We start from the raw sequence: 22,405 nt of genomic DNA, 5'->3' as shown, positions 1-22,405 counted from the left end.
CAGCAGATCACTCCAAATGACATGAACTGCCGTCAGATTTTGTGCCTGCAAGGACTTTGTCCAGAATATCTTTTCTCACTGGTAGTAGGCAAGATGACTTGCAGCAGTTTTTTTTGTGTTGTCAAGGAAACCTTTATGACAGACTGCCATCTTCAGTAGATTTTGGACCCTAAGTTATTTGAAAATGGGTGAACTGAGACCATAGTCAAAGGACATAATACCCACTATGATACCAAGTACATCGTACTTACAGGTAGTAGTTTTGCCTGAGCACACATGTTCTTCAGATGTCAACTGGGAAACTAACCATGGCAAAGTTTCCCAGGCATCATTTGTTTTTTCACAATGCACATTACAGAATGCATGTGTTAGTTTAGTCAAAGGAAGACAGCACAAGTTCTACCCACACATAGGGCAAAACTATTCATAGTTCTCCATTATCTTCAACACATAAAGGCACCTCCTTGGCAATTCCAACTCCAATCGAAAAACCCTGAAGGTTCCCTGCAGCGTGAAGAAAACACAGTCATTTGTTTAAGCCGCCAAACTGAATAAACAGGTTTTCTATAGGGCACAAAAGTGGATCCCAGCAGTAAGACAGGCGGTGCTATCAGTAGTAATAAACATGTAGGATCCTGACACAGTACATCTACTACTTGTACATCAAGACATTTGTAAATAATAAGTGCGATATCCAAGTTTCAACTGTAGGCTACTATATTTCTGCAAGATGACCTTTAGCATTTTGACAGTAGGAATCTTTTGTTGTAGTGGTATGTGGATGATTGAGAGACCGGAGGTGGATTGACAAAAAATTAAGAGGTATTGTTTTCTAAATAAAGTTTAGAACCATAGAAACAATAACATCAAAACAACACTGTTTTTAAGTTGTCATATATAAGAATGAATGAATGACCTGGCACCATATTTCTTTGCTGATCAGAGCTGATAAGGTTGACCGCGACCTTTTATCTAGTTTCCGATAGACTTTTCTTAGGATTAGTCTAGGACATTAAAGAAAATATAATTGTGATATCCTGTTAAATTAACACTGTCTAATTAACATTACAGATGGGTGGGACTGATAACATTTGCAAGCATCATTTTATTATTAGCCATAGCCGCTACCTTCTACCAATGATAACAAACAGCATAATGTTGCTATCAGGTAATTGCTAATGCTAGGCTAACATTTATTATAACTGTTTAATACTTAAAGCTTCGTTTTCAACAAAATTTACTGACGTTAGTGAGGAAAGGGCTTTATGCCAGTATTAGCCAGTACTAAGCTGATATTTGTACTGAGTGTGGGATCTCAAGGTGGTTCATCTCTGCCAAGTAAAGCTTATATGTGAAGTTGATCAAAAGTAGTTTATTTGTTATATTGGTGCTAATCCACAGACTGTATGTATAAGATGGAAGCAGCTTCCAGCTTTGAAAAGTGAACACCCAAATGTGGTAAACCTGCATTTTTAAAATAAAAAAAAATAAAATAAAAAAAAGTAATTAATTAATGGCCAACAGGGAGTTGCTCTTCCAGTTACACAGACTTCCAGTAGTATAAGTTTGTGGAAAATTGGCCATCGACTCCCTTTCTCTGTAACCTCAGTAAACACTTAACAGATGATTCAAGTCATGCTCAATAGAATATTAACTACATTTTGTAGACTTTGGTCATTGTGAGAGTCAGAACCGTGCAAGAAATGAGAATTTGTAACAACTTGTTACGGACAAGTCTGCAATCATGATATCAGGGCTACCCACCCTTGCTCATTGCTCATCTTGGGATGATGACTGACATTACTGTGGCAGCGTCTTGTTTGTTTGTTTTTTTTGTTTGTTTTGTTTTGTAATACTCCGTGTGCTAAGTCCTCCTTTGCTGTTGGCATTTTCTTAATTTTCAGAGTTTTCTGGAGTGTAACTATAACCATGTTACTATTGTCTGACCTCGGGAAAATTTTATTTGTGTTGTGCATTATAAATTTTCTAATTTCAAGATCAAGTAATCAAGTAAACTTATTCGACCATTCATAATTTAAGACTAGTATGCACTTTTTAATAAAGTCTGTAAACTTTGTTACAGTAATAAGGAGTGTGGCTATCACTTGATCTTAGTAAAAATGATAATAACAATAGAAATAAAAGTCTGAAAGTTTCAAAGTTTGCAAAAACAAAATTTTGCCAAGCACTTGTGATAAGATTAAACGTGCAGTCAAAAAGAGAGAGAGAGAGAAGCCAAAAAATGTATGTCATTGAAGAAGCCACTAGTGGTTTACTTTGGACAGCTGTAATGCTTCACCACTGTGAAAAAAAACCTCTAGAGCAGAGTCAGTGTGCAGCAAATTGGCTCACATAGTAGCCCTCTGTGGATAGTTGCTTTTCCAGTGTTGCTGTGCATGCTCTTTGTAATAATGCACTGAAAAGTCTACAGTCATACGTGAAAGGAAAGTGAAGATTTAGACTATTTATATGCCTGCAACGAGGAAGTGGATTTGTTGTATGGCTTGAATGACAGCGAGGAAAAAAATGGCTTAAAAGTGGGCTCATCGGTACCACCAGATTTTGATTATTGCAATAAAAACGAACACAGGTGGCTAAAATTTGGTAGAAATTTAGTTGATCGGAGTAAATTTCCCTCCAAGGCTAGATCACTTGATCACTTGCAGAACTAAATCAGAAATACATGGTTCTAATGTTTCTTCACACATTGGTGTAACCTGGTGTTTCCTTTGAACATAGTCTCTTTTTTTTTTCTTTTAAATTAAGCAATCATTTTATCAAGTCAGTTGTCAGATGTACATCCTCATCTAGTTGCTCAGTTCCTCAATAAGATTGTTTTCTTTCAGCTGCCATGACCGTAATGTTGCAGACATAGAAGCAAAAAAATGCCAAAGCAACCAGAGAGAAGAGGAAATGTCTATGTGAACCACTCCTGTATTTGACATGAGGCGATAAAGCTGTTTTTAGACATTGTGTCAATTTCTCTGTGAAATTTGTTTTTATCATTGCTTGATTAGACCAAGAGACTGTGCAGAAAGAAGGGGAAAAAATCGTGCTTGAAGGAGAGGAAATGGACACACAGACAGTAGCCAGGCATTACACACAAAGACTGCCATTGTCTCAAAGGAGAAGGCAGTGGCAGTGACACTAACCAATGGGTGTCAGCCCACTTAAAAATGCTATAGAATTGACCAATGACGGAGAGATGCTAGGAAACTAATAAAACAGAAACTTGGTTAAACAGAAGATGAGGATAATATGGGCCTCAAATAGAAAAATGAAAATGCAAGACCGACTGACACTTGTTATCTCCACCACTTTAACTTCAGCCAACATCAGTGCTTGTCAGCCATTGACTTCAGGGTCTATGATTGGGCTTTATGGCTATTTTCAAATCAAAGTGAAGGATCTCAAGTGTGTTATAAGAGCCCCAAATGAAAAGTGGGTGGATATGCTGTGATGCGATGTCGTGCAGACTTCTCCGCAGTTTTTGGCTTCTATTTATCCAGCCCCCCACTAACGCATAAGCCACGCAGATTGTTTAGCTTTAGAGATGAAGCAGAGTCGCGGTAGCACAGTATACGCCTGGGTTTGTTGAGCAACACTTTTCGCTTGGGCTTTGACTGTGGGAGCAGCTGAGTCGGGTGGAAACGAGGTGCAAACATAGTCACAGAGGAGAGGAAAAAGAGGGGGTTCGTTGTTGAAAGTCGAAGAGGGTAAGATGAAAGTGAGTCGACTCTAAGCAAAACTTAATTAACAGTGACAACCCATATTCGGTCAGAATCGACATGACACAGTCAGCACTTCCCCCTTGTTTGCTTCACTTACTTCCTCTTCTGGCTTTACGCAGCACAATCGAGACATTTTCCGCTGTAGGAGTTCACAAAGAGCCAGACTGTTAGTTTATTTTTAATATACAGTTTAGATTAGTTTTAAATTTCAACCCAAGACCAAATGTACATTATTGCCTGTTCTCAAGATGGCTAGAAGAGTAGGATTAGCCCTTAAAGCTCTTCCTTTTCTAAGCAGGAAGTAGAGCTACAAAGTCAGACCATATTGTGCTATAAAAAATGACCAGTCACTACTTCTGCACTTAACAGCCCAGTGTTTTGTAACTGTGGTCTCTTGTTGGCTGTTAATTGGTCTACGTTGAAAGTAATTGACTTTCCAAATCTCTTCTTGATTAATACAGCTTTTCTCTCTTTTTTTTTTTTTCAAGCCAGTTTATTCATTTATGTGCAAACAGGATAGGAAGACTGTGTTTAAACATTACTCATGGCACATTCTCTAAGAATAGTCATACAGTAGAAGGGTTGATCAATGTGTCCTCAGATAATCCCCTCTGCCTGCCCTCCCATGGGTCTAACCGGATACAGCTTTGACCTCTCTGAGAGAGTCTGTTTGATCATCTTCCTGGGCTAAGCTGCCATCGCATCCTGACCACCGTTGATAGGTCCAGCTGGTTACAGGAAGTGGTGAGCTTATAGACTGCACAGTCATGTATTGCGGAATAGTCTGCACTGCAGAAATATAATAATTGCAGTGCTGGTGTTTATGTAATATGATCTAATTTATCTTAGCTGTATTCTACCACTCTTCTGTTAGTGAGACATTATGACAAAACCCTGTTAGCACTCTGAGTATCCCCTGTGAGCACCCCCCCACCCCCCCCCACCCCTTTTCTTTTTCATATCTGAAGATGAAACGAAATGTCCCTAACTGACTTAAACCACCTTAAGCAGCAAAAGGATCACATTTGCAGCGCTATTTTTAGGATTTCTTTAAGAATTCATTTTGTGGTAAACTGATGACAGTATCACTCAGGTTTCACACAGCTTCATGTAAAGCAGACATTAATAAAAAAAAAAAAAAACCTTTGCTTCCTGTTTAACCACAAGGAAGCAAAGAAAAAGAAATGGTTGATTAGCACAAAAAGGTGAATTGCGTGCTTGGCGTTGCACATCATGTGAGGTATAACAGATTAGGTTGCTTCCCTGTTCCCATTTTGTACACATTAACAACATTTGCACACATACTAAGTTCAAGGAAATAATAAATCTGTCAAACACCTGTACTGGCACTTTGTATTTAATCATTAGTTATGATAAATTTTTGATTCTCTTCCACAGTGTCTTCGTCCCATCTTCCTCCCCTCCCTGAGCCTTGCTCTGCCAGAGGTTTCTTCCTGTTAAAAGGGAGTTTTTCCTTCCCACCATTCCCAAATTGCTTGCTCATGCTTGGTCATATGATTGTTGGAGTTTTTTTTGTTTTTCTCTGTATCTTTACCTTACAATATAAAGTGCCTTGAAGCAACTGTTGTTGTGATTTGGGACTGTATAAATAAAATTTAATTTCATTAATTTATGCTCTGAACCACTTATTGGTCACAATTTTCTGCTTGTCTCTTAGAGTACTTTTTTTTTTTTTTTTTTTAAATCATTGTAAGGTAAATGGTTTTTATCTTGGGAATGTTAAATAAAAACAGTGCCTTTTAAAGACTAAATAAGTAATTAAGTAATAATTTAATAATAAAACAGCATTCAGCTGCAGCCCCACACTCAGGAGTTAACATTTTATTCCACACACACCCTTTAGCCTTTCACCCCATTGCTCTTTCTCCTTCTGTGCTTACTTCCAACTTCCCTTAGTGACAGCACATTGCTCCAGTCCTTTGCACAATAGAAAAATGCATTCCAGGCATGTTTCAGTGATATTATTACAATGCTCAGTCAACTTCCTCCAGCTTCTACTCATTCAATGTTCCCTGCAGCTGGGCTACTGTACAGCCATTCATTAAAACAATGATTTGGGTCCATTTATCTCTGGTCAAAACACAAATGTAGACAGAGCCTCTCGCTAGCTCTGCATTTGTTTTGGTCCTAATCATCCATCTCAAAGTTAATTTTTCTTTGCTGCACCACTCACATCTTGCTAATGCTATAAGACCTGAATGAATAAAATATCCTAGCATGAACTGTTATTTTCCAGCTGTTCACAGTGTTGCTGTATTGTCAAAAATTCATGTACTCAAGCCTTCGTGGACAAAGAAAAATGACTGTGTCTGAGAAAAAGCTTTCCTATAGCATGGCTTCCTATATTTTTGTAAATGTACCTGACATCCACGTGAAACAAAGGTGTCTCTGTGGACACAGCTTTTGAATTTGCTTATCTAAAAACCCGTCTTATCACTTTAGCTACTATACTGTAGGAAAGGTTTGTTTCTATTATAGAATTGAGTTGAGGAAATTCTGCAGTGTATTTTGTTATGTCAGATAAAAGTGAATAGAGGAGAAATTTGCATGGATATCATTCATTCCTCCTTAATCAGTACATGCCTTAGTTTTGTGCTTTAACTAGACCAGCTCATTTTTATCATAGCTGTTGAAAATATTGAGTTTCTTTCAAATGGACAATTTCATATGAAATAATAGCTCAGTTAGAAACTTGCTAATCTCAACTGATAGCCCTGTACTGCTGAGGTTTTTAATCATTTTGAAGTTGTTAACAGAGGAAGTAGTTCCGGCATTACGTTTCCCACGAAAATGAAACACACTCTCACTGAAGTCTTTGTTAGTTTTTACACCTCACAAGAAAGGAAATAAGAGTCAAAACCTTTTAATCCTGAACTGTATTGAACAGTCACCCTGAAATCTCCCAATGTAGCTCAGGGTGACGGGAATAGGGCTCAGTCCTCCTTTTGCATACTCATGCCTAAACCAAATTTTTGTACAGCCTTAAGACGATTTACTCTAGCGTTACGTGTCATTTTAGAGAAAGCCATTGTTCAGTTTCCCCACCGCTGCTGTTCTGTGCTGCATTCAGTCTTATATGAATCACACCAAATGTGCTTCCTTCTCAGCTCAATTCCGTGTACAGACTGATATGACATGAAAAACAGCCTCTCTGTGTGATGCTACAGGGGGAATACTTGTTGATTAGTTGGTGCTGATGTAGTTGGAGTAATTTAAGGAAAGCTTTTAGTGGTTAGCCTAACGGCTACTGGTGATGGGAATGGAAAACACGGTTCACACTTCAGAGGCTGCGGGTGTTTCGGCTTCAATTACATTTTCCTACACTCGTAGCTTGGGGCTCTATGCACGGATATATGCAGGCACACAAATAGCAGAGCATCACGGTTATTTATGTCGCAGCGATATCAGTGAGCAGTCGACTCATGTAGTCCTCACTTAGATTATGGTGATTAGCATGATGCAACCCACTATCTTCTCTGCCTCGCAGGGTACAACAAGCAGTTGCTGTTTATGCACACAGAGATAAATGAGCTCAGATATGCACTCAGATATGTGAGAGGATTTGGCTGAAACGGAGCTGTTTATTATATAATTTATTTCTAATCTGGATTTAAGCATGTCTGATTTACTGCTGTGATAAAGTGTTTATAAGAAATATGAAATACATTGAAATGTGGTGAAAGACGTTTGAAAAGATTTTCCCAATGTTTTTATTTATTAAGGACTGCTCAGGAACAGATAAGTGTGCTTGGATCATTGCTAAAGCACACTGTCTCGTGGTTGTTGCTTGTTTGCTGTCATGGCCGTTTCCTGATATTGCTCTGGAATGAGGCCAGTTTCTGGAGGTTTAAAAGTGATGACTGAGGCAAACCGGAAAGCAGAATTTCATACACATTGTGTACACTCCAGTACAACAGCTACATTCATTTTTAATATCTTTGTATATTTTTATCACAGTTTACCACATTGTTTATTTATAAGTTCAGTGCTGGAGTTACTATTAACCCTGATGGAGAGTGCTCTCCCCATTTCCCTGGACCATCATGAGTCAATAAAAATGTGATCTGTCAGTGCCTGAAAAGTACAGGATGGTAGGACTGTAAGAGTGTTTCAGTTTGGAGAGAGCTTTGACTGGTCTAATGGATTTTGTGTGTCTCTGTGTGTGTGTGTGATCTCCTGACATTCTGACATTTAATTCTGGAAATTAATTTACTTTGTTCTGAAATACTTGTATTTGGGAACTTATCTTCATGATGTAGATACCTAATATGCCAAATCTTAATCAGTGGTATTAACACAGTTGCAGGCTGTGTCCTGTGTACAGCGCTTTGCATTCTGCTGAAACAGCAGTGGCTTCTCATGTTGTAGTAAATGAGCTTGTAACTGCTCGGTGTACTGAGGCTGTGTTGTCTGTTTCTCTTAGGAATTTTTCAAACTGAAAAAGCCAACCACAGACTCAGAAACAAAAAAACACCATGATAGTCTTATGATGCGATGCAAATGTGACACATTGGTGTATTTCCTCAAAAATGCTTTTCAAATCTATTGAGAAATTTACTGCTCTTGTGATTTCCCCAAAATCTCTGGATTACATAAAATTGTAATCCACTGGGAGTGAAGGAGGCGAACATAGGCCTATGTTTTTTCGGGTCTCTGGATTTGTCCTCAACATACTTAGCTCTGCTCTAGTTTTAATTATTTTATATGATGTTGTAAATGACTTTCTGGTAGCTTTGCCGAGCACGGCTTGTGTTTGATCTGCGTTTCCCTTTTGGCCTCGAGCACAAGCGATAACACAGCTGCGTGATAATACCAAAGCTACTTGTGGCTATCGCGAGTCCAGAAAAGCTCTCATTCTGTGAGGATGACCCATGCTGGCTGTGCTGAGGTGAATTAACGTAGCGTAATGCATTACTGGCCGGCTAGCTGTGCTACTTTATCACAACCAGCAGGAAACAGGAAGGGAGCAGCCAGCTGCAAGGTCAGAGGTCACTCTATAGTATGAGGGGGATGGAGGACAAAAACCTAGTGTTCAAAAAAAGGTTTGGCCTTTGACTGTGGTTAAGAATGACAGTGTAACTACAGGAAAAACAGAGCACTATAGAAGTATATGACAGTCTATATCAGCATGCTATTTTGTATGATTGTAGCACACTTACTCTTCATCGTCGCTGCTGGCACAGCACTTCAAATAGTAGTGACTGTTGTAAAGCTGGCTATTGAAGTATTGGCTACTGCCAAGTGTACACACAGTACAGAGATGCTGTTTTAGGGTGAGATGGGCTGAGAGATACTAAATCAGTTTATAGTTTAAATTAACTTGTATCTTAGCTTTGAATATTAATATTCACTCAGCTAATTTTAGTGCTTCCTCAACATTACAGACAAAAATATACAATGTTTTATTTTCAATGCTAATATTGTGCCATAGACAGCTGTGAAACTGTGATGCTAGTAGGACCAATGTTAACTTTCAGACTCCTTCTCTAGTTGTGAGTCACACTAATCGAATCACTACACACTGTACCTTTTACTTACAAAACACAAGATTGATGGATAGCAAATTGCTAATGCAGGTTGCTTTAACTGAAATCGATCTCGATCTAAAGCCTAGCAGCACCAAACATCATCGCAAACTCAGCAAGTAAGAGCGCAGTCCCATTTTTGACTGAGCTAATTACATAGTTCCACTTCCTGTATGAAGCTTCTGGTGCTTTTGTAGTTTAGGCAACTTAATTAACTTGCCTCAGCAGCTTCTTCTGCATGTTGATCTGTTTTATTACGGTAGTTTCTTGATTTTTAAAGCCAAAAGCATCTTTAGCAGTCAGCTTCGACATCCAGATTTCTCACAAGAGTTAAATGGTAAATGGCCTGCATTTGTATAGCGCTTTACTAGTCCCTAAGGACCCCAAAGCGCTTTACACATTCAGTCATCCACCCATTCACACACACATTCATACACTGGAAAGTAAGACTGAACCAAAAAAGACACTTTTTTTCCCCCAAAGACTTGATGCATAGTGCATGTTTTTGCTTTACCTTCTGTCTGAACTTATCCCACTGTGATCTAAGGATTAGCTGAACCTGGTAGGATTTGTTACTTTTTCTCAGTCTCACAAGTTGGCCACAAAAACTTTTCAGTTTATTCCCCTTCAGTGCACATGAAATTCACCTCAAACTTTGAATCTGTTAAGATCCAAATTTCAATGCTCATTGTGCCTATATAAATGTGTCTACCCCAAGTGGTTATATTCAAATGTATTATTACATTTGGTGAATTAGAATTTAAATTAAATGGTGGGTTTGAAGAGATGGTTTTATAAGCTCAAACACTTAAGTAGTCTCCATGATTGTTTTAGGTTCAGAGATGAAGGGAGTGGATGAGTAGATGAATAAGATGGCAAAGTAACCCTCATGAAAATGAAATGAAAGCTGTGAGTCAGTAGAGAGCAATTCCACACAAACTTGAGAGAGGTGAAGACTCTTTATGTGATTATGTTGTAGGTAAAAGAAAAGCAGGAGGGGGCTGTTGTAACTTAGATCTAAGTACAGAGTAGAGAGAGCTTGACAGAAGAAAGGATAAGGCAGCAGCTTTAAGGCTCAGCAGGCCAGTACAGCCAGGAAGCAGAAGTAACTGAGGGCGACCTCCTGCTGAGATGATAGCTGTTGAAGAAAGCACACAGAAATATAGTGTCACAAACATCTGTCATTCCTGAGATGATGCTGGAAAGGGAAGATGCTCTTAAATAGAGCTACATGAGCTCCTAAGGGAAATGCTGGGAGTAGTTGGTCTCATTTGTCACATTTCATCACTGAAGAGGCTAGCCTGGACTTCAAAGACAACAGCAGTCATTGCATCTAGCTTCAAGTCTTTGCTGTAGATTTTAAGTGGGCAGAGCATTTAAAAAGATTAGACATCAGGACTACAAGAGTGATTACTGTCATCATTTACTATCGCGAGGGTGTAAGTGTAAAACACTTGTGCAAGCCTTGCATCATTCCCCCCAGATTCTTGTATACCCCTCTGTGGTAAATGGTCTTCTTAACAAGTACTACTCTATTTTGGCAGGATGTCAATATACACTAATCTTATTCATCCATCTCTGGTCACTGTCCTGCTTCCTCATTCACTCTTTCCACTCCCCGCTTTTCCACTCATAGGGCGTGTGCTGTAGTGTGGGGCAGCTGCAGCGTAGCCGCGCTTTCATTGCTGTCTCTCTCGTGCATGTCAATTCACCCTGCCCGACAGCCAAGCACAATCTCCTTCTGTGCCGCCTCGTAAATCACCGCTTTCTCAGCTTAACGCTTATAATGCTGTGATGTGGTGCACGGGCATGGTGATAATGTTCAAATTCATTCTCTTATTTCCCAGTCAAGTATTTTCTCATCTTTATGTCATTTTCTTGTTTGGCTTCATGGTCTTCAGTTATTTCCTCCTTTGTTGTTGACCAACTGAAGTCACACCTATGTACTACGATGTCCTAACCTTTGCATCGTATTCACTCTAAAGATGCATGCATGCATGTACTTGTGAAATGTATGCAAGAACCTGAAGCTATTTCTAGATCATAGAACCAGCTAAGGACATTCTCAGTAAGAATGTCCTTAGCTGATTTGCTATTTATTTGTTATTTAAACCTGGAAGCCCGTTCTTTTAACTACCATCCATGTTTCGGCAGATTTGAGGAGCAAGAATCTGTTATCTCTATGGTAGCCTGCACTTCGCATTCAAATCTCAAATTTCTTTGTGTTCCATGATGGTATCCCCCCTTTTCACTAACATAGATTGAATAACAGGCTGACAAACAGATGAAATAGGATGAAAAGTAGTCAGAAGTCATACACAAAGGGAAACGATAAGGGTTTCATGTTTTACCAGACTCATCATTTCCATTGTATATTCTGATGTATTTGTTATATACATTTTGCAGTGACATGGGGGGAAGGGTAGGCTTATTTATCAGCCAATTAACAGTTTGTAAGTCACTGAATCCTATTGCCACCTCAACTCCATTTGGAGGAAAAAAAGAACAGAAAGTCACATTCCATGTGACACTGTATGTTTGGGTGTGTGTGTGTAATATGCTTTGGGTTGTTTTTGAACACTTGACAGTCATCCACAGCACATCACTGCATTTCTTTTTTGCATTGACACAGATGGCTGAGCAAGCAAGAATGCTAAATAGGTTATTATTTTTGGTGGACTCAGGAAACTGCATGTTTGATGTGCATTTGAATATTTACTATTTCTGTTTCAGTGTTTTCGCCAGTATTTTATCCACAAGTAAAACTGTACTTGAATACACTCATGTTAGCTGAAAACATTGTTTTCTCACTGTGTATAGCTTGTGACACTAAGTTGACTTCTGCTTATTTGCCGTAAACTACTGTGTGTGACACGTTAAAACTATAGTTAACACTGAGGTTGTGTATTTGGTGGGGGTTTTTTTTTTTTTTTTTACTTTTGAATTTCAAAAACAGATTTTGTTTTCTGGAAATTCCAACCTTGGTAAATAATACACACGGTATAATCTGAATAAAATCCAGCTGTGATGCTAATAAATTACTAATGTTACTCAGCATTTCTCTCTTGTGGCCTTTGCACGGTCTGGTGAACATCTAACAGCAATTCACTGTTTAACATGTTAAATCTGACAGTCTTCCCTCTTTTCCTGACTTCCACAGGAGGAATCTTACCAAGCTGTCTTTGATCTTCAGCCACATGCTGGCTGAGCTGAAGGCCATCTTCCCCAATGGTCTGTTTCAGGGTGACAACTTCCGCATCACTAAGGCAGATGCTGCAGAGTTTTGGAGACGCGCCTTCGGGGATAAGTAAGCACATTTGTGTGTGTATTATCATAGTGGTTCCTGGAAACTTAAAGAGTCACTTTTAAATTGTAAAAAGGAACTTCAATAGTGCAAATCAGTAAGAAGATATATGGTGATGTGAAAAGAGAATCTGTAGTTCTGTGAAAAACTAAGTGCTCCTTTCCACAGGAGTTGAGAGGATAAATAGCAGCCATTCAAATGAACTAGATTTATTGATTATCAGCAACTTTGATCAGCTCTACAAAAGCAAAGGTTTCAGCTATTTGCTGGTCTGGATGGTTCAGATTTGTGTTAACAAAATGCCACAATCTCATCAGTACATCAGTGGACATCCCAGCAAATTCAGGAGAAAACAAACTCAAACGACTAAAGAGCTCAATCTCAGACTCAATAGTCCGGCTGTCAAGCACGGTGATGGAGGGACGATAATTTGGGCTTATTTTGCAGCTACAGGACCCGGATGCCTTGTAGTTACCGAGCTCACCACGAACTCATTTGTGTATCAAAGTATTCTAGAATCATATGTGAGGTTGCGCAGCAGGGTAATGATCACAACAAGCACAGCAGCAAATCAAGGTGTTGTAATGGCCCAGTCAAATTCAAGACATCAGGTTGATTGAAATGCTGTGGTGGGACCTTAAGAGAGCTGTGAATTCATAAATATCCACAAACCTCAGTGTGCTGAGGCGACGGAAAGAAGAGCAGGCCAATTCCTCTGCAGCAATGTGAGAGAAAAAAATAAGATTACTTCCAATTATTGGTGCTAAAGGTGGTTCTACAAGTTGTTCAATCATGGGGTATTTTCCGCTTTTCACAGGATTGCTGAGGAAAAGGGTCTTTTTTTTTTTTCTTTCCCCTCTCACATGACTCTGTGGAACATCTGAGAGGAGAAGGTTTTGCCTTCTTTCACAGAAATCAGACAATGAATATCTTCCCTGGGACAAATGTTGGTCCAGTGACTAAAGAACACTAATGTCTTTTTGTGGTTTATTCACATGCAACTATGGACACAACTAATGTTCTGTGCGCACATTTTGGTTAATCAGTCACTATATACACAGACAAGTCAGATACCAAGGGGATGTAATCATCCTAGGGAACAATCGTTAGTGTGTATGCGTAATTATTCCCTAAAAGAAAAGGGATTCATAAATATTGCAAAGTTGAGTATATTGAAAATGTTGGTCAAAGGACTGAAATTCAGTTCACATCAGGTTTATATTTATGTCCAGTACAAAGATGACTTGAATATAATAGCATTTCCTCTTTATCAGATGTTAATCACTGTAGGTTTTACACACAGGCTATTCATGGCTGCATTTCGAGGTATGTGTTGCGTGTTAGATACAGACATACCAACCATAACCTGTAAAATGCTCTTGTGAAATGCATGTAGCATTTCACAAGTTAAAACCAAAACTCTTATTGCACCTTTACCTTCATTGTGCAAGACAGCATGCTGGTAGCCTACATTTAAGAATCATTATTTATGAGCTTTGAATTCTTGATGCTTTATTACACTTTTTTTGAGGGGATGTCATCATCCAATGTGTGTTTTTGTGTGTTACAGAACCATTGTGCCTTGGAAGGTATTCCGTCAGTCTCTCCATGAGTTTCATCCCATCAGCTCTGGGCTGGAGGCTATGGCCCTAAAGTCCACCATAGATCTAACCTGCAATGACTACATCTCCGTCTTTGAGTTTGACATATTCACCAGGCTATTTCAGGTAGATATCACACAGATGCACACTGCATCTTTCTCTTTGTTTTATAGTGGTCTCCTGAGCTAATGAAAGCAGAAATGTGCAAAGGAAGAGAGAGACAGAGAAGACCAAGATGGAGAGTAATTCCTAGGGGTTTGTTAGCCTTGGTCTAGGAAACGGATTTCATTTAAGCAGAACATAATGAACTTAAACTAATCAGCCGCATCTTTTTTTCCAGCTAACTCTATCAACTTATTAGCAGGATGTCTGTTGACGTATATACACCATCAGACAGCACTGACAATGAAAGTTTCCTCCTTCTCTGCCCAGCCAGTACACAAGGATATGTTCGGGAATTATTTTTCACTCTTTAATAGGCATCTGTTGTTGCATCATGTGGCCTAGATAAGTCCGTTTGTGCTAGAGAGCGACACTGCGATCTTTCTCAAAGAGTCATTAAATGTGCTTCCCTGAGGTATTTTATTACTTCCAGAAAAGTAATAAGTAGCAAGGTTGAAAGTAGAATAGTAGAAGTAGAATTTCTTTGACATGAAATCTTTGAGAGGTTAAGAAATTAAACTTTTATTTTGCTATCCCCTAAATTAACTGTGTGTTTTATAGCTCATATTACTGGTTGTCTACTTGCATCCTGTGTCAGAGGTAAAGGGCTAAATACAACCCACAATTTATATTTCACAATCATGAAGCAGCGCATTTGTTTCTGTGCCATTTTGTCATATACTTCTGGTGTGCAAGTGCTGCAAATTTCTCTAAGTATAGAATGAGGACAGATTTAAAAAAAAAAAAAAAAAAAAAAAAAAAAGAAGCAAAGGATATTGGGAAGGGGAGCACAAAGGCTGCATTTATCTACCTTCTTCAGGGCTTATCTGTATTTTGTAGTACAAGTTCTTTGCATCAGTATTGCAATTAAAACTGTATCGAATGAGAACCACTGATCTCTCGAGTGAACCACAATTTCTTGTATGCAACAGCTAATGTTTATTCCTCAGTGACATCACCCCTACTTATGTGTATGTTACTGACAGGCTTAATAAAGCCTAAACAGATTACAGACATTTCCTATGGCACTCCCTCTTACAAAAACGTCCTCCTCTAAATGTCCTCAAACGCAGAAGAGGAAGTGAGCCTGTGGCCATTTTAAGTTCTGTCCTTGATATGCAGCAGACTGTTATTTTTATTTATTTATTTTTTTATATTGCTTTAAAAGCCCTCTCAGATATCTCATCTCTCTTCATGCAATATCTTTAGGCTGAATTATGATTTGATTATAAATAGGCACATAAGAAAACATGCATTCTTAGTGCAGTTAGGTGAAAACGGAGTGGTTTAGGATGAGTTGCCCTTCAAATGTCGTTAAGATGTACCTGAAAAGTAATTGTACAGTTGCTGGATATAACCTTACTCATCAGACTTTATTGCACTTATTTAGTGCAGTCTGTTAGGGGGAAAAAAATACTAAAGCCTACAACAGACATGTGATAAAATATATTCCAGAAAAGAGTCCAGAGGAGACAGTTTTGACTTGTCACTTCCTGTGTTAAGTGCTGCTTACTGCAGAGCCAAATGGGCGGCGCTGGACCACGTCCAGCTCCCCCTCTCTGTGATTAAGGTTAGATTGAGGGTGGAGCTGGAGCTGGACTAGGCAACTGGCAGTGTTAGGTTTTCATTTGGGCAACTATTGTGATGCTGAAAGAGGACTGGATGGGTCTCATTAACATGTTTGCATCTCCTCAATTTTGCAGCTCACGTTAAGTGTCATATGTGTTAATTCTGCTTCCTTTCACACATCAGACAGACTAACGATAGCAATTGCAGAACCACCTACTCACCACAGCATGCATTCAGTGAGTGTGCTGTGGAGTAGCATGATTTTTTTTTTTTCCTCCCTGTTCTTCTTCATGTTAAATTTTTACTAGTTATTGTGAGCATTTCTGGATGTGGGTCAAGTCGCCTTTAAAGAAAGAAACATGAGCTCCTATAAACCAGGCTTTTTTCTCTCTCTCTTTTTTTTGAATGTACATTATGGAAAGCAGTCTACTAAAGTCTAGGAGTCTTCATTCTGTGATCCAGGTGGTGCCAAATGAGTTGCTTTGCTTAAAATACCTTTTTGCGCAGATTGATCCCGGTCATTGTACATCACAATGAGGTTTGCCGAACAGTTGTTTAAACCTTGAATATCACCAGTGATGCAATATATTTCACTCTTGCTGTGCTCATTCTGTTACTGCCATGTACATTCACACATCAGATGACTCACTTTCTCTGTGTGTGTGTATGTGTGTGTAGCCTTGGTCATCCCTGCTGCGGAACTGGAACAGCTTGGCAGTTACTCACCCGGGGTACATGGCCTTCCTCACCTACGATGAGGTCAAAGCTCGGCTTCAAAAGTTCATTCACAAGCCTGGCAGGTGAGATATCATGATACCAGACATCCACACCAGACTTCGTGAAATATTCATCAACACTGAATGTCTAACATGGTTCATAAAGCATTAGCTATATCAGACATAGATAGATAATTGTATAGGAACTTAATCGAGCATCACCATTTCTTTTTACCAGTACCACCTTGTAGTTGCTTGGTAACTTTACAGTCTGTTGTAATCTATAGATTACTTGGACATATTGCACAATTTGGTGAAAAATGCTGGGTGCAAAAGCAGAATATGCAACACGGGGCCAAAACAAAAAGCCTTGTTTTGCTATTCATGCAGCCCTACACAGAACACATATTCACTGCACTGCACTGTGCAGTGCAGTGAATACATAAAGCATAACTGCCCATTTGTAAATGCAGTTCATACCCAAAATGTTTCTACCATTACGGTGACCTTTCATTGCATGTATTTTTACAGTTTAGTTTTCTATCAACATATATTTTAGCACTGAGCAACATGATTCTGTACATTATTAGACACACGTCTCACACATCAAATCATCACTCTGGCAACTGGATAGTTGCACCCAGGTCCTATTTTTGTCCCTGGTAGAGGACAGAGAGGGCACAGTTTTAACCTTAATGCCAGATTCACTCACAATTAATGCAAAAGTTTGTGTGTTCATGTGTCTTAGTTTGTGTGTGAGGAACCCAGGGCAGCATGGCACTGGTACCTTGCATCAATGGCCTGATTGTATGCTGAAAGCTGATGTCACTTTTCAGGCCTGGCCCGTGTAGGGCCACGTTGACATTGGAGCAGTAGTTACTGGTTGATGTGAGTGCAGCGTTTTTGACGCTCTAAATTACTGTGCCCCATTAAGAGAATGATGTTGGTACTATGGCTACAACAGTTCTGTGCTAAACATCGAGGCTGTGACCAACACTTAGTCTTGCCAATTTTTAAGCCTATTTATTCCTTCCTCTTTTCTTTCATTTCTGTATACAAATTGGTCAGCTTGTGCAGTTAACTAGAGAAGTGCATATTGGGGGGAGTGGTCCATCTCTTATCTCTTCAGTTTTGTTCTTGCCTTTCTACTGTCCATCCCACGGCACAAACGGCTATTTTTATCTGATATAACATGCCGTGCATTCACCTCCAGCTCCACAACAGTGTCATTCTTATGAACCAGTATTAGTCCAGTTGCAGTTGATGTTAGTTATTGATCTTTTATTTTGATAAGCAGTGATGGGTTTTGTGTCTCTGTCATTCCTACAATCAGTTCTGTCCCAGTTGTCTTCTTTAGCAACGTCGAATGGTAACTACGGCAGTGGTGTAAACGCAGCTGCTTTAATGTTTCTATAATGTGTTATATACACGGAATGTAATGTGTGTGTCTGTGATGTGTATCCCATGATCTAGTATATATTTATGTACATATGTGTTCAGTATTGTAATGAAAATGCAAATTAGAAAAAAGTAGCTGATTTTGCCACATTCTGTTATGCATGTTTATTATGCAGCCTGCATATTTTCATTTGGATTGTGCTTACTTGGAAGGTATTTCTTGTGCACATTTTGCAGACACTGCTGCCCTTTTACTACATTTCATCTCATTGTATTTTATTACTTTTTTCAGAGTTAAATCTGACCATTTAACACCATTCAAGCTCTTCTTATTTAAAATTTTCCTCTCTTCTCAGTTACATCTTCCGACTGAGCTGCACAAGACTGGGCCAGTGGGCTATTGGCTACGTGACTGCAGATGGAAATATACTCCAGACCATTCCCCATAATAAACCCCTCTTCCAGGCTCTCATTGATGGTTTCAGGGAAGGATTGTAAGTCAACTGGCATTTTGTGAGCCTCACTTAAAATCATGTCATTTTCTTGCAGCTTTCCATCCAGAGCTCTGAGCTTCTGTTTTTTTGTCTTTGTCACTGGTTCAGTCTTGATTCCCTTGATTCAATGTAATTTTTACTTGCAGAGCGCCTCTTTTTCTCTCGTTCTCCTGTTCTGTCCTTTCTTCCTACAAAGCTTGCACAGTTTTGTGTGTGAGATTTGCTCTAAGCCAATTCAGATATATCATTTTACATGTTCCCATCATTCCAGTGTTCTAACCACAATAGAGTTGTTGATTTAGCTGACTGGCGTAAAACTCATCTTTTTAAGCCAGCGCTGATTCCTTTGTTTAATAACAGCTATAGTTGGTCTGTTCCACCGTGTAATCAAATGGTGATTTCAAGTGGGAAATCTTGAAAACTTTTCAAAGCTTATAAACCGCCTCTATCTTCGAAACATTTATCAAATGGTAATTACAGAGTCTGACTCATTTAGAAAACACTCACGTATTGTACATGCACAAACTCGTAGCGAATGAATGGACTGAACAGATGTTTTCATTACTGCAGCCTGTTAGGTATACATGCCACATAATTGCAGTAACTAATAATGATCATTACTTCTAAATTAACATACCTGCCAAAATACCCAGGGATACTTTATATAGATTTACTAATTTGTTGTGTCTCTACATCTGCAGCTATTTATTCCCTGATGGCCGGACTCAAAATCCTGACCTGACAGGACTGTGCGAGCCTTCGCCTCAAGACCATATCAAAGTCACCCAGGTCAGAGCAGCCTTCTTCTAAGACCCTTGAAAACCCTGTGTTTTTTCGTGAGCTTTTTATTTTATTGCAGTGTTAAAATGGTTTGTTACGTTTGGATGACTAAACAAAGGATTTAAACAATTTATACATCTGTTAATAAGATTGGTTAGATGGGATCCAGTACTGATCACACTCTTACAGCAGTGCATCCAGTGGGAGTCCTAAAGAATTTTGAGTATTATCAACATCTTTATTCATAACTTTGTTTTAAATACTGTAGAAGATCTTTTCAGACTCATACATGTTCTCAGAATTTTGTAAGTACAATGAACAGACTCATTTTGCAGCCACTGGACTGAAACTCAAACTACACCCCCACAACTACCTATTGCTCTAGATCCTTCCAGGCTTTTTTTTTTTTCTCTTCTCCTTTTTTTTTTTCTTTCAAAAGGATCTCAGGTGCTGTTGTTCCTGTGTGATGTTACAGTCTTGTCATGTTTTTTTTTTTCTCCCCGCAGGAACAATACGAGCTGTACTGTGAGATGGGCTCCACTTTCCAGCTTTGTAAGATCTGTGCCGAGAACGACAAGGATGTGAAGATTGAGCCCTGTGGTCATCTCATGTGCACTTCCTGTCTCACTGCCTGGCAGGTACAAGAGTGGGTGTATGCAAGGGGGTTTGTGTGGGTTGTTCATGTGTCATAACTCAAACCTGTTGAGAAGTGAACTGTCTGTTGAAGTGCTCTTTTATTCAGACATGTCAGACACAAAAAGAAAAAACCCTTTTCTCATCTCTGCATGCTCTAACCATCTGCCTTTTGGCCTGTGTTGCAGGAGTCAGAAGGTCAGGGAACAGGATGTCCCTTTTGTCGCTGTGAGATTAAGGGTACGGAGCCGATAGTTGTGGATCCCTTTGACCCAAAGGACAACAGCGGAGGGTCTTCCAAGAGCACATTTGGGGCTGAGGGTGCACCCTCACCCAGCTACGACGACGATGATGATGACAGACTTGAAGACCCTCATCTAATAATGAGCAAACTTGCCTGCACAAAGGTAAGACGGTGACAGGAGTCGGACTTGACTAAAAAAAAAGTTACTTCACTCAAAGTTTCCAGTCGTGGCACTGGGTGAGCTATTCTGGTCTTTTTCTATTCATAAAACGTTGAGGCACTTAACACCCAGAGTGCACCTCACAGGTTCCTACTGTCCTCTTATCTCCTGCTTTTCTGAGAGACCCTGTGCAGATGAAACGCTCCCTGCCCTGGCCTTTTCACTTCTTGTGAGCTTCAAGCTCACATCTCCTATCTAAAGTCTTTCATCTCCATCTTTCATGGCACCAAGGTAGCAGCTTTTTGTGCCTCTTTGTATTTGATATGTGGGGAATTCTCCTGTCTTACATCTTTTATGTACCTCTGAGAAACTCTGTGTGCATTAATCTGTTTATAGAGCAGGCGAATACCTGAGATCATACACACTTTGATGTGGTCCCGGGAATTTCTTTGGCTTTGATTGCTGGCCTGACCTCTTTGACCATTTACTCTATATTTACTCATTTCTTGTGCGTACTTCTTTGTTTCATCTGTGTTGAAACAAGATACGTTTGAGGAACTGCAGAAAAAATAAAGCTCTAATATTGAACAGTGCTGTAAAGTAACCTTATAAGGTTATGAGAGTTTTCAGTTGGCCTGATGTTATTGCAGAGATATGAGAGGAGATTTGTGATATTTGCAAAATGAGAAGTGGCATTTGGACTCCGTCTGATTGTGTTTGAATAATGCTGATCAGGTGAAATCTGTGTTTGGCTCTTTTGTGCGTCATCCAGGTGGAGCGTCCCCCATCACCTATGTCTGGGACTCCTCAGTCCTCTCTTCCCCCAGTGCCTCCCAGACTAGACCTATTACCGCACAGACCTCCCAACCCCCCTGGTGCCTCCAGCCCTGGAGTCAGCAGTAAGGTAACTAAATGTACACAAGAAGGGATTGTAAAAACTTACAAGTCTAATATTGATGTCCAGTCTATGTACAGTAGAGTGTGTCATGCCTTAGTGGGTGCCTAATCCTAATCTACTCAACTTTTGTGGTGGGTTCAGAGTCAGAGCAGGTAAGAAGGGGGAGGGGGAAAAGCCTAAGATTGAAAAATAGACTAGCTATGCGCTCGGAAGAACCTACGCGTAATGCTCCTTCATACAGGTAAGGAATTTAAAAATGGCGGTCACAATCATCAGGGCATTTTATGTTCAGATTTCCTTCTCTGGGAAACTGCCATATTTCCACATTTTTATTATCTTTTAAATGTAGATAAAATGAAACTGCAGATGAAAAGCTTGATTATTCTGCACATGATAAACAGCATCTTTGCTTGGTGTCGTTCATCTAAGTTGCGTGTATTGTTGGAAATGATGACTAATGCATAAACAGTGTCTTTCTTGCTAAATGGATTACTTCCAGCACTGAAGATAACAGCACAGAGCTTTCTTTGGTTTCACATTAATATCGCATGTAGTCTAATTGAGATCCCTCCTCCTTGGTTTTTCCCTCCAGGCACCATCTCATCACAAAGACAAGCCTCTTCCCCTTCCCCCAGCACTGCGTGATCTCCCCCCTCCCCCTCCTCCAGACCGTCCCCACACAGCCGGGGCAGCCCCTGATGGACGGCTTCAGAGGCGGCCCTTGCCCAGCACACCCGGGGAGCCCCCTCGCGATAAACTCCCTCCTACACCCCCAAACCGACCCCTGTCTGACTGGACCTCCAGGCCGGTTCCCAAGGCTCCCACCTCCTCTTCGTCATCCTCTTCGGTATCCTCTTCGTCCACCCAGTTCCCCTGTCTGGGCGGAGACCTCCGAGCAGGTGTCAGGGAACTCTCCAACAGGCACTCCCTCCCCTTGGCACTGCCCTCCGCCATGGACGCTCGCTCAGACTCCCAGAACAACAGCTCCCTCAGTCTGGACCACCAGCTGGTCAGAGCAACCACAAAACACAGCACATTCAACTGCCCTTTGATTCATTTGCTGGCACACATATCACTAAAGTTATTACTAACTTTCCAAACAAAACTGAAATTATTGAGAATACTGTTTATATGGATTCCAGTAAATTGTTATCTGTCACAAAAACAGT

At 39.9% G+C, this 22,405-nt stretch overlaps 1 protein-coding gene across 2 annotated transcripts in view; it reads left to right on the top strand.

The window, feature by feature from the left end:
- Nucleotides 1-22,405, top strand: part of cbl (Cbl proto-oncogene) — a 34,331-nt gene that overhangs the window by 5,879 nt on the left and 6,047 nt on the right. For both annotated transcript variants that reach the window (XM_085430044.1, XM_085430046.1), the window contains exons 3-11: nt 12,438-12,584; nt 14,152-14,308; nt 16,592-16,713; nt 18,384-18,521; nt 19,223-19,310; nt 19,808-19,939; nt 20,123-20,341; nt 21,111-21,242; nt 21,829-22,245. In XM_085430044.1, coding sequence (XP_085286170.1) covers nt 12,438-12,584; nt 14,152-14,308; nt 16,592-16,713; nt 18,384-18,521; nt 19,223-19,310; nt 19,808-19,939; nt 20,123-20,341; nt 21,111-21,242; nt 21,829-22,245 — 1,552 coding nt within the window. The remainder of the gene's footprint in view (nt 1-12,437; nt 12,585-14,151; nt 14,309-16,591; nt 16,714-18,383; nt 18,522-19,222; nt 19,311-19,807; nt 19,940-20,122; nt 20,342-21,110; nt 21,243-21,828; nt 22,246-22,405) is intronic.

The sequence above is a fragment of the Copadichromis virginalis genome, linkage group LG14, assembly GCF_057382275.1.
Source record: "Copadichromis virginalis isolate Kocher_CV1m ecotype Utaka linkage group LG14, C_Virginalis_male_GT1.1, whole genome shotgun sequence".
Classification (NCBI taxonomy): Eukaryota; Metazoa; Chordata; class Actinopteri; order Cichliformes; family Cichlidae; genus Copadichromis; species Copadichromis virginalis.
The sequence above is the reverse complement of the archived record's forward strand: the minus strand, read 5'-3'. Positions and strand labels throughout refer to the sequence as shown.